At 42.8% G+C, this 16,488-nt stretch overlaps 2 protein-coding genes across 2 annotated transcripts; one reads left to right on the top strand and one right to left on the bottom strand.

The window, feature by feature from the left end:
• Positions 1-402: 402 nt before the first annotated feature.
• Positions 403-3,632, top strand: LOC116196125 (COP9 signalosome complex subunit 3). The gene is made up of 11 exons (XM_031525689.1): positions 403-770; positions 1,006-1,121; positions 1,223-1,469; positions 1,551-1,608; positions 1,712-1,801; positions 2,247-2,312; positions 2,446-2,535; positions 2,617-2,775; positions 2,885-3,006; positions 3,170-3,242; positions 3,335-3,632. The coding sequence occupies exons 1-11, from the start codon at positions 418-420 to the stop codon at positions 3,401-3,403; spliced, it is 1,443 nt and encodes a 480-aa protein (XP_031381549.1). The 5' UTR covers positions 403-417; the 3' UTR covers positions 3,404-3,632.
• A 167-nt stretch (positions 3,633-3,799) lies between these two features.
• Positions 3,800-9,352, bottom strand: LOC116196124 (protein TPLATE). The gene is made up of 7 exons (XM_031525688.1): positions 7,984-9,352; positions 7,006-7,602; positions 6,261-6,622; positions 5,828-6,131; positions 5,459-5,581; positions 4,849-5,304; positions 3,800-4,712 (listed from the first exon to the last, which is right to left on the bottom strand). The coding sequence occupies exons 1-7, from the start codon at positions 9,103-9,105 to the stop codon at positions 4,074-4,076; spliced, it is 3,603 nt and encodes a 1,200-aa protein (XP_031381548.1). The 5' UTR covers positions 9,106-9,352; the 3' UTR covers positions 3,800-4,073.
• Between the last annotated feature and the right edge of the window lie 7,136 nt (positions 9,353-16,488).

Genomic DNA, 16,488 nt, shown 5'->3' with positions numbered 1-16,488 from the left:
AACAGTTGGTGCTCCTAGTTAATCTTTCAGTTTAGTTAAAACCTGCTCAGCCAGATATCCGATGAAACTCTTTGAAAAATATGAATGAAATTATGGGGAAAAGATCTATATTTTCAATGAAAGTTATCTAATCTTAAGAAAATGATTAATAATGGATCAAATAATTAGCTAATTTCAGATAATTATAAAATATAATAAAGTTACAGAGTAGAATTCAATTGGAAACCAACATGAAAACATCACATTTATTTATTTATTTTGTGAAAAATGAGTTTATTCCTTTTTCAATGTAAACCGAAAAGCATTTTCTATGTTACACAAAATACATGAGACGGTCCCCGCTCTTCCACTGGACATGAGCCGGGCTGGGCCCTTACATGGGCCGAATCCAACCATTTTGGCCCAAATAACTCTCCAATGAGCCCAAGTTCACGTCCAGGCCCAACACATAGTCCGACTGAGCTGCCTCTCTCGACTCAGTGCGAGCGCGTGAGTTGCTTCCGAGTCATATTCACTTTGGCCTTCTTCTTCTTCTGCCTTCTCTGTCTTCTTCATTCGGGAAGACAGATCACTGAGCACCTAACATCCATGGCGCTTGAGAGCCTCGTCACTCAAATTCAAGCCCTATCGGGGAGCGCCGACGACATCTCTCAGCTCCACGCTCACCTGAAGGCCGCCGAAGAGCCGCTCCATTCCGAGCCGAACCAGCTGAGCTCTTTCCTCGACCAGCTCGACCCCGCCAAGCACTCCCTCGGCTACCTCTACATTCTGTAAGCCTCGATTCACGCTCTGCCTCTGATTTGGCTCCTCCCTGTTGCCGTGAATTCTCGCTTTTGCCGTGATCCTAGGGTTTATCTACGACATTGTGTGCCCAATTTTATAGGAATATAAGGTTTAGTTTGTGATAGCTCCTATAGAAGTTTCCGTCGGAATAGTTAGCGTTGTCGCCTTGCATAATGATATCTTCAGTGGATTCATTTATGATTTACATGTTCAATAAAACAGTGAGGGCTTCACTTCTGGTCCGGTCACAGAAGAGCAAGCGAATGCCGTGGTTTTAACTATTGCCAGATTTATCGATGCGTGCGCTGCTGATCAGATTTGCTTGGCGCTGGATAAGTGTAATTCTCCTGGTCTTAGAGTATATATAATTCAGTTCACATTCGTACAACTATCAATCATGCGATGTGACTTGTATGGGTACTTGCTTACGACCTTGCAGTCATCACTGTTTGCAAGAGGCTCAAGGATCAAGTTCTGCTACTTGAAGCTCCCTTACGGGGTGTGTATCCTATGCTGACTGCTCTCCGGAAGCTCCAAACTACAACCGAACATTTGACTCCCTTGCACCCTGAGCTCCTTCTTCTTTGTTTGTTGTCCAAGAGCTACAAAATCGGTCTTTCCATTTTGGAGGATGATATTTTTGAGGTTGATCAGCCAAGGGATCTTTTCCTTTATTGCTATTACGGGTGAGTTTACTACCTTTATGTTAGATACAAGGAATTGAGGTGTTTCAATTTCATATAAAGTATGTTTTCTTTTGTTGATAGGGGTATGATATGCATAGGACAAAAACGTTTTGGCAAAGCACTGGAGCTTCTACGGAATGTATGTCAGTTCCTTTACAGGCTCAACGATTACAAGTCTAATTCTGTAATTTCATTTTGTGACAACTTTAGATGCTTATGCTTCCCATTATGATTATCATCAGGTTATAACAGCTCCAATGAATGCCATCAATGCAATCGCTGTTGAAGCTTACAAAAAGTACATACTGGTTTCACTCATTCAACATGGGCAGGTTTGATTTTCTGATTCGCTTAGCCTCGAGCTTCACCATATATGTAGTTGCATGGACACGATTAGCCCTTTTGATGAAGCATTTTTGACGTTTAAACTGCAACTTTTATGAACTTTGCTGCTTACTAGGCCTCCAAAAAGAGCAATTTTGACACCCTTCTTGATTTTGGATGAAATGTTGCAGTTTGTACCTCAGCTATACTTCACTAGTCGGTGATGCTGTGCGACTTTGCTCTTTGACTAATTTTCCGTTATGGTTTTTGAAAATTTCCCATGGTTGCTTGTGTGGTAATCTTTTTGAAGTATTCTGTGTAAGATAAATATTTTGTGCACGGTGCACCAAGAATTATTAGTCTTAGTTAGTTTTCCTGAATTATTTCGTAGTGGAGAATTATGCACTTTGTCAATTGGCCGTTCTCTGAGATGTGTTCTATTACATGTGGCAGTTCTCAACTAGTCTTCCCAAGTACACTTCTTCAGTGGCTCAAAGGAACTTAAAAAACTTATGCCAGGTAGATTGATTGGAATCCGATATCTCATTGTCTAATGATTCTTGTATGATACTTTGCATATATGCCTGTCCTGTTAAAATTATTTGGCCCTTAAGTGGATCCATCCAGTAACTTCTTGTTCTATATTGAGCAGCCATACATTGAGTTAGCCCATACCTATGGCAACGGAAGAATCACAATGTTGGAGAATTATGTCCAGGCAAATAGGGAAAAGTTCGAAAATGTAAGTCTCTAATATGGTATCCTAAAGCGACCTTCACATGAGTTTCTAGTCATCTTATACGGGATTTTGGTTCTTTGCCAGGACAACAATCTGGGTCTAGCTAAGCAGGTTGTATCATCCATGTATAAGCGTAGTATTCAGAGGCTGACTCTGACATATCTGACTCTATCTCTTCAAGACATAGCTGATGCAGTGCAGTTGAGTACCCCAAAGGAAGCAGAAATGCATGTTCTTCAAATGGTATATGAACATACATTAGTTCTTTTCACCAAAAAAAGAAGAAATTTATCTGTTCATCAATTTTCTCTTCACTGCTCATTTTTTATTCCCTTCTACCATTTGTGCTTAGATCCAAGATGGTGAGATATTTGCGAGCATTAATCAGAAGGATGGTATGGTTAGTTTCTTAGAGGATCCTGAACAGTATAAAACCTGTGAGATGATTGAGCACATTGACTCCTCGATTCAGAGGTAATGACGGTTCTGAAGATGCGTACTTCCTAGAATGCTTCTGCAATTTCTTCTTCTTTGAGAAATTATGCTAAATTTGTACCTTGGTACTGAAGTTCTTACAGAAACTGGAGGACCACATCATTGATTTGATTGTCTTACACTTTTTCTTTTTTTTTTTCAGGATGATGACGCTTTCAAAGAAGCTGACATCTATGGATGAGCTGCTGTCTTGTGATCCTCTGTACCTGGGAAAGGTAAGTGAGGCTGTTCCCTCAAGCACTCAGATCATTGGATTTCAACTTTTCGGAGCAAAGACATTATCTAACACAAGGCTTCTCTGCCACAGGTTGGGAGGGAAAGGCAAAGATTCGACTTTGATGACTTTGATACGGTACCCCAGAAGTTCCCTATATGAAGGAGAAACCCTCAAAGCGTGCAAATGGCCTACCAGAGTTGACAACAGAGCAGTCTCATTTGCATATCAGAGTCGATACCGGAGCAGACTCTTTGAAGCAGTCGCACGGCCCTTCATGTCATTTTGCTTTAAAGTGAGAGAGAGACGTGTGAATTTATGTCTGGATGGATGCGATTAAGTGATCAAGTAGTTAGAGCCATGGCCATGTCGAAAGTTCTTTGTTCTATTAGTTCATTTCTCATATTTTCCCAGCATGACATTAGTCGAATGGAAAGTCAAATCAGATCAAAATGATCGCAGAACAAAGTAATTGGAGGGCTTATACTTTGCACAACTTCAAGAAGACGACCTCAAATGGACAAAATTTATATGGCTACCGCACACAACGCACAAAAGTAAGCGCAGAAGATGTCTGTCCATAAGGATTGAATAGTGTGCAGAAGAACAGATCAATGAGATGGATGCTACATGACATATATTACACAAACAAAACATTTTCCTCCAATCAAAATGCCAGCTCTCGCTCAACAAACATAACCGAGACAAGAAGAAAAATCAACAAAGCACAAAACCACCTCACAGGTAACTCAAACCGATGGCGAATTAAAGTACAATGAAAGAATTTGCTCTGACATTGTCCTAGTAAACCGAGTAGAGATGCATAGCGAAGTTACTTCACCTTGGTGCTTCTGTCTTTGCAGAGCATGTGCCACTCTTGTAGAACGGCAGCTTGAAGAGCTCGGTGCTCGACCTCCTCGGCGGTGGGCTTTGAGAGCGTTGTGGGTCCCTTGCTCTTTTCTTCCTCCTCTTCTTTCTTCTTCTTTTCTTTTTCTTCCTTCTTCTTCCTCCTCTTCTCCTCTCTCTCTCTCCTCTTCTTCTCCTTCTCTTTCCTCTTATGCTCCTTCTCTTTCCTTTTATCTTCATCCTCCACTTCCTCATCATCATCATCCTCAGCATCTTCTTCCTCTTCTTCTGAATCCTCATCATCTGAGTCCTTGCTCTTTGGTGGCTTCCGAGCTGCCTTTAAAAGGGAAATTCTCTCCATCGAGATCTTAAGCCTCTCAGCAGCAGCCACCTTCACCTCGTCTTCCGGCATGTACTCAACTCCTCCATCAGTAAGATCATCTAGAAATCCTTGAAGATCTGATTCGATCACCTTCGTGATGGACACATCGGAAGCTCGGACAACGAACTTGCACATCATTGTTGTCGTCTCATCACCCAAATCCACATTCCTGCTCACTTCACTTGCTCCAAAGATCATCAGGCCCAGGAAGCCCCCAAACCAAGTTTTAGCGGCAAAACAGAGCTGTTAAATAGAATTGGATTTGAATTCAGAACTCGAAAGAAATTAAACCAAGAACACCAATTATGATAGTAAAAGGTGGATGAATGAAACCAAATGAAGAACATTACGAGAAGAACTGTTGAGAAGTAAAACCTACCTGAAACCCAGCCACCGTGCGGATAATATGTGAGCAGACTTTGTGGAAATGCTTGGAGGACAAGGATTTCAACCCACTCAGGAAAGGAGAGGCCCCGTATTGTTGTGCAGCTGTAGCTTTGAAGCCGCTCCCCTCATAAGTGTATGTACCAGTTAGCTCTACGACAGCTGGTAAACTAGGCCATAGGCGGAAATACTCCACAGGCGAAATCTTGTGGGGCAGCAGAAGCTCAGTCAGAGGAATTTTGTAGGGCAGGCACCTCAGAATAACGGGTTCTCCTAATTCAGGACGTAAACTTCGCTTCTGCCTCACAATTTGTGGATCCTCTTCAGCATAGTCACCATCATAATCTCCTGCAGCACCACTACCGTAGAAGGGATAGTACAAAACTTGAACCCATAAGGCACATTTCTCGAAATGGGAGACGCCTACAGTCACACTACAGAGAACTGGATCCTGAAACAGATTGCCAAGAAACAAGATCAGATCTCATTGCCCAAGTCTAGACCACAGAGAATAAAATCGAAAATTCATGTGCAGACACAGAAAAAGAATCCTGCGGATAAGGCAGAAAAGCATAAAACAATCAACAGCAAAAGCAGGGATATACCTGTGAAACAAGATTACGCAATTGTCTCACTGCTTGGGGTGATCCATCCATGTAGTATAAAGCTCCAGATAGTCCAACCCTTATATCCACCCGATTGAGTTCGAGTTCAGTTAAGTTAAGCACCTGTAACAAATTCAACCAGTTAATGATCATCACAGAATTCAGATATTTATCCTATAGAATGACTTCTTGCACTCATGCTATTCTTTCCCCATGCTGCATTAATTCACTACACTGCATTTCATTTGCGGTGCATAAAAAACCTAGCAAATTATCTTATAGCAAGTCAAGCGTCATCAAATACTTGAGATCTTATTTGTGCGTTAAAGGGTTAACCTTTATAAGAAGAAAGGAAAAGAGAAGACCCACCTTCAAATGTAAACTGATCCTCCCATCACCAGAGTCTGCCAAATGGTAAGCTTCAATATAACAAGGGTCACTGCTACCACTCAAAGTAATTGCAGCTGGTGGAACCCTCAATGAGGATGAGTCAATTCCCTTCGTCAACAATTGAGTTAATTCACTAGGCTCTGGTCTCCAAAGCTCCAAAATTGCCTTGTGAACCAAACCTTCCAATTTTCGATCCTGAGCTGCAGCGGCTTCATAGAACTGAACAGTGAGCTTGTGGTGGCTAAATGGATAATCTCCTCTGGCTTCACTAACTCCAGCCCACCTAAAAAGAGTCATTATGTCAGAAATTTTAGAGATGGAGGAGAATCATCATTATATCTAGATCACCAATTCTAGAGATGATGAAAAGTTGGTAAATTTTTGCTGGTTTACTTGGAGCTTCCTATCTTACTTGTCATCTGGATGACTTGACGTGTATTTAATTCTCTGCATTATTAGGCGGCACTGATGTTTGTTGACAGAATCAGCCACATTGCTACTTCTAAACTCTTCCAGCTCTTTCGTTAATAATACACCAGCCCTAGGATGGCGCGATCCCAACCTCTGAACACTCAAAAGAACTGCCTGTACATCCTGAAGTCTATTTGATGTATCCGCCGATGCGTCAGTGTTGAATAGAACTTTGTGGACATTCGAAATAATAATATTTAGAGGATCTTCTGGGTCATCAGCTAAAAGCGGATCTAATCCTTCTAAATCTATGTGCTCAGCAATAGCCCAAATAAGTCGGGCACATACTCTGGGGGTATTCACCTGCCAAAAAGAAAAGTTAATAAATATCCCGAACCAACAAAAAGAAAAATAAACAGAAGAGCAGTCAACATCCCCGACCATAAATAGAACTTGCACGTAGGACATGGTAATAGGCAATTTCATGATTGTACAGAAGTTTTATTGAACTTTCATTGACATAAAACTCTCAAATTCTATGTGTAGAAGTTTCCAACAAAGCAGTAATATTCAAACTCAGATAAACAAAATCCAATGATAATTCAAGAATCAGAGAGTGATCAGAATCAACCATGCTTCAGGAAAAGAAATGCCGAATTCCACAATGCCAAAATGCAATAATTTCATGTTCTTCAAAAGAAAGAAACAAGATAGAAGAACTATGCTCCACAGAATTATATAAATACCTCACGCAGATCTTTTACAAGTTTGCGTTGCAAGTTTTGTAACCTCGTCTCATTCAAAATTTGATCCTGGGAAGCCCCATCCTTGACCCTTTTTACACCTCCCCTTGTATCATATATATAACATAGCCTGACCAACAATTTCAAGTAGCAATCAATTGCATAGGTACGGCCATCACAATCCCATTTGACACAGGGCCGGCATACTTCCACCACCTCCAAAGCCGGCTCTGTCCAGTTAAGCGCGCCATAACCAGTTCCATATGCCAAGGCTCCAATGACTCTGCTCTCCATGCCTGAGTTCTTTTGTTCAGGCAAAGGTAATGACAACTGAAAGCAACTCTCCACCAATGATGCCACTAACTCCTCCCTAAACAAGCTTTTACTAGTCACACTATTGAGATCATCTTTTATTCTTGCGTCTTCAAAGAGAGAAACAATATCAGTTCCTGGGAGAGGTTTCTGACCCCTTCGTACACTTTCCTTTGCAAAAAGGTCAACACATAGTGCTGTTCGACATATACAAGCCAGAGCATGCATGCGGTCTGACTCAGCTCGCAAGTTTCTTACCATTAGAAGCAGTCTCTTAAACAGCGAAACCTTCAAGAAGGTAAAATGACAGTGTCAGCCCTGTTTGTGAACTTTGAGATCGATTCTTTTGATCTAAAAAACAGTTATAGCAAATATACGAGGAACCTTGTCCAACTACCTATCACCACAAACAGCGCATTACATATTCAAACTATAATCTTTGGGTCATGCAATGCTAACATATAAATGATCTATAGACTTCTACCCGATATAGAATGTATTGTACATGAATGCACCGATGCATTTAAGGCATTTCATTATAAAATCAAGAGATTATACTACTCTAGAGCACATAAAGTAAATAAAAGCACCCAAATTTCAGACTCTGATTGTAGTGTATAATCAGCTCAATCAGACGGAAACAATAACCAGATTAAAAATAAAGGTTACCTGCATGTGAAGATCAAGAAGGTGCAGATTGGTGACAACAGCCCTAACAATACTTTCTCTGGCAGAAGAAAACTCTTGCCTGTCCCAAAGTGTCAGGATTGCTATAATTGATTGTGAAGCCCACTCGGGCTTCCCTCCCGGTACGTCGGCCAAGTACAACATGTTAATCCCCACTTCAAAAATCAATGCTGGATCCAGTGAAGATGCCAAGAAAGGAGCCAAATGTGTGACTACATCCGACACACCAACTAACCTCTCTGCATTATTCGCATTGAGCACACTCTCATTGGTGTTACTCTTGGAAAGCTTCCTTACGATCTCAATGGAACCCGAAGCAACTGCCTTTACGCCGTACACGAGCGGGAAAACTGTAGCTCTGAAGCTCTCCACTGGTAAAACCAGTGATCTTGCCATCAGGGAATTTCTCTTCTTCCACACAAAATCCACCATAGAAGACACCCAATTCGACCTGATTGCCAGTGAATTCTCACTGTCGACTAACTTATCGCCCGCCAATCGGCTCATCTTCTTGTTATCAAACTCGTGGAACAATCTCCCAACCGATTCAAAAGCCACTTTCGAAACATTGTCCGCTCGGTCGAGCATGTTCTGCCCAATCCGCCCCCACCAATTGGACACCCTATCGAGCAAGCTGACATTGTTCTCGCACAGCGTCACCAGGTCATCGCGAGCTAGAATGCAACCAAGGGTCTCGGTGATGGAGAACCGCAAATTGTCGCTGTTAGAGTCGAAGCAGCTGTTGATCTCCTTATGGAAGTTGGTTATGAGCCTGGAGAGGTGGTGGGAGGGGATGGCAGCAAGGATGGAGATCGCAGCGGCGGTGACGTCGGGGTCGGGGAAGTCGAGGTCCGTCCGGATTCCCGTGCAGACGGTCTCCCACAGGTCAGCAGTGAGGCGAGTGGAGCGGATGAGGTCGAAGGCAAGCTTCTTGCAGACAGCGGAGGCAGGGGAGGCGACGATCTCCTCGACTGCGGACTTGGCAATGACGGAGATGTCGCGGCCGGCTGCGGACTGCTGGAGTGCCTGGAGGAGGGCGCCGGACTGCCGGAGGGCGTCGTTGGAGCGGAGGTCCGCCTGGATCTGAGCGAAGAGGATGTCCATTCCCGGTGGGGATCCGGTCAGCTCAGCTCAAGATCCGGCCTTCGAACATCATCAATCACTGAGCAGAAATGGCGATTGCGAGCTGAATTGAAGCTTTTCGAAAGTCAGAGAGCAGAGTGGCGAGCTCCGAACGGTGATGATGGAGGATGGAAGTTGGCGGGGGTTTACCAGTTTACAGCGGAGACACCGGCGTTGTGAGAGAGAGAGAGAGAGAGAGGGAGAGAGAGAGAGACGGAGGGAGAGAGGGAGAAGGTCCTGGCCGTGGGCTTTTGAGCACGGGGCTGTCGGGTCTGAATTTGGGCTTCCGGATCCGCTTTAACGGCCCGATGAAGTAATGTTCGGGCCTGCAGTGCAGATGCTCGCTTGCGTAGGCCCGAGCATATATGTAATGCTTCGTCCGACCAGTTCTTCCAAATTATCTGCAATATCATTCGTGTAAGTGGGGTAAATTCGAGTTAAAGCATGCGCTTTGTTTTTCCGGAGACTCCTGTGGGCTCTATTGCTATCTAGGCTTTTGCCACCGGCAACGTGAGATGTGACCTCGCCGTGTTGAGACTGGTTGAATTAAAGATTTTGATATAAAGCAATGACGGCGATCGCAGTGTTGGTAGTGACAAGATTGAGAACAAAAAGTTAATGAGGAAGGGTGATATGGAAAAAATTCCAAGTATCTTGAATCGAAATTCAAGCCCTCTGTTCTTGGAGATGTCACCCAAGAAGTCGTTGGCCTTAGGGTGATCCTCCTTTATTCTCTTGTGTGCCCCGGGATTACCTCTGAGTAGAGGGAGAGAAACTAAAATTCTTAGAGAATGGATAGTGAAAATCCCTCTTCAAATGTCTTTGAGGATGACTATTTATATAAGCTTCTTCATGCTTAAAAATATGGAGTGCCTTATCGAGCTCATGAGCATGGGCCCGTCATGGGCCAAAGAAGCTGAGTTGCGCTGAACCCCAATTGATTGGATTTCCTCACTAAGTTATTCTAGGTGATGAGATAATTTACAATCGAGCCGAATCGAGCCCCTGGCCTCAACAGAGTCTGAAAGCACGCTAGAAAGCACTTCAATTCGAGCCCACAAAAACAAGCCCACTATAGGCTTGATGTCTACTGAGAGCTCAACGACCCTCATATTCGACCAACCTAGTCCCACTCCGAATGGACTCAAGAAGTACTTGGCAACGCCTCCAACCCAACACTAGACACACAGCTACTAACCGGAGACTAGACGCCCTCCCGGCAATCAACACACCCCTAAGGATTGGTATCCCCTACAATCGACCCCTCATGGGGGTTTAACCCCCCTAGGTGCTTGACCATTACAAGGGCTCAACACCAAAAGCCCGACCCCGTAAGGGCTCTTTAAGAGCTTGATCTCTAAGAGGTAGACCTAGGGGTGGCAATTCGTATCGTGTCGTGTTTATACGTGTCGTGTCTAAACGGATTTGTGTCATCGAAGTCATAACCCGCACACGACACGATTATTAAACGGGTCAGGTTTGTACACGACACGGTTATATCCGTGTCAATCCGTACACGACACGTTTAAACCCGTTTATCAAAACGTGTCATAATAGGTATACGTATACACGACACGATTATAACCGGTATCCGGACACGTTTACACGACACGTTTATTCGATCAATCCGTTTATCCGGACACGTTTACACGACCCGTTTATCCGGACACGTTTACCCGGACACGTTTACCGGACACGTTTACAAGAAAATATGCTGAAGAAAATGGTAAATCCCATATCATCCGATAACAACCGAGACCCACTTACGAAATACAGAAAGACACCAGGAAATTAAATACTGAAACCTTATGAATTAGAATTCTCAAATTCCGAACTTAGACCAAAATACCGGGTTCAACGTAGGTCCAGAAAGAACCCATCATAAGCTAATAATTAGAACATATAGAATGCAGAGAACACAACATATAGCAACGAGGAATGCCGAAAATGAGAGTCACATAATCCATGAATTACACTTCTACTCTAATCCAAAATACATCGAACAAATCCTACTATGAGTCAGCTCCACAGGTAAGGTCGCGTGAAATATACCAAGAGATATTCCATTTCATATACTTGTTGATGTTCCCAAGAGCTAATCTCTCCCTTAATTAACCACAGTATTGGACCCTTGAGTTGATGGCTCCTCGCTAATGTTTAAGTTCATCACATCCTCTGTGAGTTGATTCACGGAGATTCCACAACCATCTACATTCAAAAAAGAGAAAGATCAACAAAAAATCTGTAAAAATCAAATATGAAAAGTAAACTTACCGGCTAATCCATAAAGCCAATCTCGAGAGCAGATGAGTGCTTCCACAAGGTCGGGTTTCAAAGAACTCCGATACTGATCAAGAACACGACCTCCACAGCTGAATGCTGCCTCAGAGGCAACCGTGGATATGGGAATGCTCAAAACATCACGAGCCATCCTTGCAACTGTCGGATATCGTTGGGAGTTAATCTTCCAATACTCAAGAATGTCCAAATTTGTCTTTCTATCGCTCCTTGTCTCATCTAAATACTTTTCTAGCTCAGACTTTTTCGAAGATGCTGAATACACATTATCAGCATAATCATCGAACTCCTGATGAAAAATTAAAAATAACAAGGAAAGACCAATAATAAACGTATTCCAAGTGCAACTAACAACAAGAAAGTGAAAATATATAGGGAGAACATAACAAATATTGACAAAGTAACACATAATATCATTAAAAAATTTACCTCCAGCATATCTACGGATTCAGACTCTTGATAAGGATCTGTCACCACCTTCTCTTTTGATGCAAATGTTCGATTCTCCCTCTCATGTGCTGTATATTCTTCATAAAATGAGAATAATTTATCTCGAACAGTCTGAAATTCTGAAGATTGAGTACCATACAACTTTCTGTAACTCCAATCCACAAACTCAAGTTTATACCTGGGGTCCAATATCACCGCAATCGATAAAATCACTGAAAATTCAGACCAGTATTTTTCAAATTTCATAAGCATCCTTAACGACATTGATTTCAAATCTTCATCTGTCCCATCACTATACTCCTTGAGCATCATATATGCTTTGAAAGTGGAAGGAAAGAACAGATTTGCGGTTGGATACTTACTCCCAGAAAACAAGTTCGTGATCTCAAAAAAAACCCCCAAAAACTTCTTTATCTTCTCAATCTTCTGCCACTCCAATGGGGTAGGACAATTTGTATAATTGGAATCACTTAACTCTAGGTGGCAAAATGCACGACGATAATAGAATGCACTTTCAAGCATAAGAAATGTTGAATTCCAACGAGTAGGGACATCTTGCCTCAAGCCTTTCTTCGAATTCAAAGATAAGAGTTTTACACATTCAAGAAACTTTTCTTTTCTAACTTGAAATCCCTTAACATACTTGACACTCTCCCGCACTTTGTCTACCGCAACATCAATCTCTTTCAATCCATCTTGCACAATTAAATTAATGATATGGGCACAACATCGTTGATGAAAGAATTCACCTTTGCCTAGGAGTGCATCCTTCAAATTTAAATGCGATCTCAACAAGCCCACGAAACTGTCATTGGCAGAAGCATTATCCAAAGTAATAGAAAACAATCTTCCCTCAATACCCCACTCAGCCAACAAAGAGGTAACCTTTTACTCAATGCCACACCGGTATGTGGAGGTGGCATCGGGGAGAAATTCAGAATCCTCTTTTGCAAAATCCAATTGTTATCAATAAAATGTACGGTCAAAGAGAGATATCCATCAGTAGCAATTGATGTCCACAAATCTGATGTCAAACAAACCCTACCACTAGCTTCCTCAAGCAAGCCCTTAACCCGTGACTTCTCTTTCTTATAAACTTTCAACACATCAGCCCTTGCAGTGTTTCGAGATATAACAGGTACACTCTCACGCAAATATGAGAATATAGACCTAATTGCAGCATATTCCACAAAGGCAAGAGGCAGATCATGCATAATAATGGCAGCAATCAACAGCTCACGAAAGCGTTCAGGATCAAATGCAGTACTTCTCAAAGACATATCATGGTTCATAAGCAGCTGACCAACATCTCGTGTATCCTTACGAATGCATCTTTCACTATGTTTTTTCAGATTTCCTGTCCCATATTGACTATCACAAAGGAAAATAGCGCCACACTTCTTGCACTTACAGCTGCTCTTACCATCAATAGACTTTTCTGCTAACTTCTCAAAGAATTGCCACACAGGTGAGGTCAATCTTCTTTTTCGCTTTCCTTTCGATGCCCCTACCTGAGTTCCTGTTGCAGTGTCTTGGATCTCGTCTATATCGAGCTCCACTACATCATCATCTTCGTTTATTGTGGCCATGGATTTTTCCTTCTCAGAGGATTCCAAGTTTACCTCCAAATTACTTTCTGAACTCATTATCCCTAAATAAAACAGACAATGAGAAATTGGTTAATGCAAAATCTAGAACAAACACAGGCAGAATATAAACACAAAAGCACCAAGGCAAGCCGCCATTGAATGACAAAAGCCACTAGATTTCACGATACCTAGTGGCAGAATATAAACAAGTCTCTGATCATTGTTGTTGGTCAACCAATCACCTACAGTTGCGTGATAGAGCAAACAAGAACAGGAAGGAGAATTAAAATAATGCAAAACCCAACTCGCCCGTCTACATTGTTTCACAAGACAAGCCATTCGCAAGCACAAGACATTAACTTTCTCAGTTCAAGACCACAATCTAGACAGGGGAAATCGCGTTTAATTTTCACCACCCACATAAGTTGGAAGCAAGAATAACATTTCCTCGTACTGATCAAAGAGACTGAACAACATGAAGGACAACATAATTTGCTAGCTCTGGGAGGAAATAACAGGACAGGAACAGAACAGGACCAGAACAGAACACCGGTTTAATAAATAGCAACAGAACAATTATGTTCTCAACAAGAAAAACAAGGACATGCATGCTTATGATCTACGACTCTACACAACTCTACACAATAATATAACAGGGGAGATGGCAGCAAATAAAATAAGCTCATGCCAAGAAAGAGCAGCGGTTTAGCTACATAATCCCCCCAAATGAAAGATACACCAACAATAAGATTCAAAAGACTGAGGTCAACAGTCACAACAATTCAATCACAGATTCCAAATGATTTAAAAGCAACCAGAGTATCCAAAGCACTTTTACTTAGAAGACAAGTCGTAATTTTTCGGACCAAACACACCATCGCCAGTGCAAAAAGACCTAAATCCATAAAGTGACTTCCTATTGAATGAGTATGCCACGCGGTCCGGGGTTGTCCCAGTATCTGGAGTAATCGAGCTGTATATAAGCACAAATATTCATTCCTAAGAATAATGTCATTCTGAAATCCGAGAACAGGATACCAGCCAGAAAGAATAAACAATCGAAGTAGGTATGGATTCACGAACTTATGCCTTCAAGAGTGACAAAACGATACTATCATATAACGCATCGATAAATAAAGCCCCTCTTTTAATTTATGATGTCCTTTACATGATAAGTAAACCGATAGCCCTGTATTCTAGCCAACGTATCTAAATGGCTTACAACTGAAGAACAGAGCACTGAGACTAAATTATAGCCATGAAACTGCTTAATCGACATATTGAAGGCTCAATCGACATATTAAGCAACAAAACAGGAGCACAATCTTCAGTAATAAATAGCAAAAAGAGCGAAAGGGACAAAGAGGAGGATCCGGAAGAACCTGCTCGGCAGCCTCGATGTCGACCTCGACGACGGCGTACAGGTGGGCGAAGGCGTTTGGGTGCAAGATGGAAGGTCACCTTCGTCGTTTGGGTGCTGTCGTTTGAGACTCTGAGCGGACGGTCGAAGTCAGGTCCGTCTTCGATTTCGAAGGAAATCGGGTGGAACCATACTTGCAGGAAAGAAATCAGGTCTGTGAATCGGGATGGAAGGCGAAGCAGGACTCCTACTCTCTCTGGAACAGAACGATGGAACTGGAGGCTGGAAATTCTGGATGGAAGGATTTCGAAATTAGGGTTAGTGTAACTGTGTAAGGATAGTTTAGTAAATTCAGTTAGATAAACGGGTTAACGGGTTACACGATTAAATAACACGATTAAACACGTCTAAATAAACAGGTTTAATCGTGTATAAACGGGTTATACGGGTTGAACCCGTTTAGACCGAATATCAAAAAATGTCAACCCATACCCGTTTAACTCCGTGTCATATCCGTGTCGTGTTATCGTGTCGTGTCAAATATTGCCGGTTCTAGGTAGACCCCCCTAGGGACAAGATACCGTTGGTAGGTTTGATCCCCTAGTAGGGGCTTGATTGCCTAAAGGCTTGACCCTCGTAAGGACTCCTCAGGGGCTCGATCCAGACAATAGCTCAACCCCGCAACTCTTAAACCCCTTAGGGGCCCCCTTATAATTAATCCCTCATATGGGCTCGACCACCCAGTAAAGGCTTGACCCCACCGAGGGCTCAACCTTTGTAAGGGCTCCTCAGGAGCTCTGCCCCAAGAGCTTGACTCTCCTTAGAGACTCGACCCCCGTAAGGCTCTTTAAGACTTGACCCACACATGGGCTCAGGCATCAAGGGCCCAACCCTTGTAAGGGCTTGATGCCCCTATAGTTGACCTCTCATGGGGGATCAACCCCATTAAGGGCCCAACCTTCGTAAGGGCTCCTCGGTGGATAAACAATCCCAAATAAAATGGGTCAACACAGTCTCAAGGCTTGACCCTAAAAAAGCCTAAGCCCAGTAGGTGCTCATAAGGGCCTCGACCCTTTCGGTGGGCGTGATCCTCCAATAGGAGCTCGACCCTCATAAAGGCTCAACACCCCATAAGGACTCAACTCCATAAGAGGCCTGACCTTACCGAGCGAGCGAATTTTTCATCTCTAAGGAAAGCCGCTTTTGATCTCTAATAAAAAATGTTTCTAATTCTCCCTTTAGGACTTCAACTCTTATGTAAAGTTCTTGCTCCATGAGGGAAATAGGAGCCTGACCCTCCCTTGGGACTCGACACCCTAATAAGGGCTCGACCCTTGTAAGGGCTCCTTAAGGGCTTGAGCCCCCATATGGGCTCAACCTCTCGGGGGCCCGACCTGCTAGTTTCACGGGGCGCAACGGAAGCGAAAAAGGAATAGAAACTCAAAATTTCCTACCCGTGAAACTAATTCCAAGACCTACTAGAAGAATAAGAGTAAATAAAAGCGTACCTGGAATATTTAAATTTGTCGACCGAGCGTCCCACGCGTGACGCCTCTACCAGTATCCACACCGACTTTGTCGACGAGTCTTCGAGATCGGCGATGCTAGCGGCCAACACTCGAAAGAAACACCGATGCAACACCCGAAATTTTAAGACTAATGGGGTTA

This window comes from Punica granatum, chromosome 2, assembly GCF_007655135.1.
Source record: "Punica granatum isolate Tunisia-2019 chromosome 2, ASM765513v2, whole genome shotgun sequence".
Classification (NCBI taxonomy): domain Eukaryota; kingdom Viridiplantae; phylum Streptophyta; class Magnoliopsida; order Myrtales; family Lythraceae; genus Punica; species Punica granatum.
This window is presented reverse-complemented; position numbering and strand designations above follow the sequence as displayed.

What these genes read in the sequence shown, in the direction of transcription:
- LOC116196124 (XM_031525688.1), bottom strand. Translation starts at nt 9,105, where the DNA reads ATGGACATCCTCTTCGCTCAGATCCAGGCGGACCTCCGCTCCAACGAC. An exon ending in TTGTAAAAGATCTGCGTGAG is followed by an intron (nt 6,623 to 7,005) that starts GTATTTATATAA and finishes TCTTTTTGGCAG; the next exon opens with GTGAATACCCCCAGAGTATG. An exon ending in TGCGTAATCTTGTTTCACAG is followed by an intron (nt 5,305 to 5,458) that starts GTATATCCCTGC and finishes AATCTGTTTCAG; the next exon opens with GATCCAGTTCTCTGTAGTGT.
- LOC116196125 (XM_031525689.1), top strand. Translation starts at nt 418, where the DNA reads ATGAGCCCAAGTTCACGTCCAGGCCCAACACATAGTCCGACTGAGCTG. An exon ending in CACTGGAGCTTCTACGGAAT is followed by an intron (nt 1,609 to 1,711) that starts GTATGTCAGTTC and finishes GATTATCATCAG; the next exon opens with GTTATAACAGCTCCAATGAA. An exon ending in ATTGACTCCTCGATTCAGAG is followed by an intron (nt 3,007 to 3,169) that starts GTAATGACGGTT and finishes TTTTTTTTTCAG; the next exon opens with GATGATGACGCTTTCAAAGA.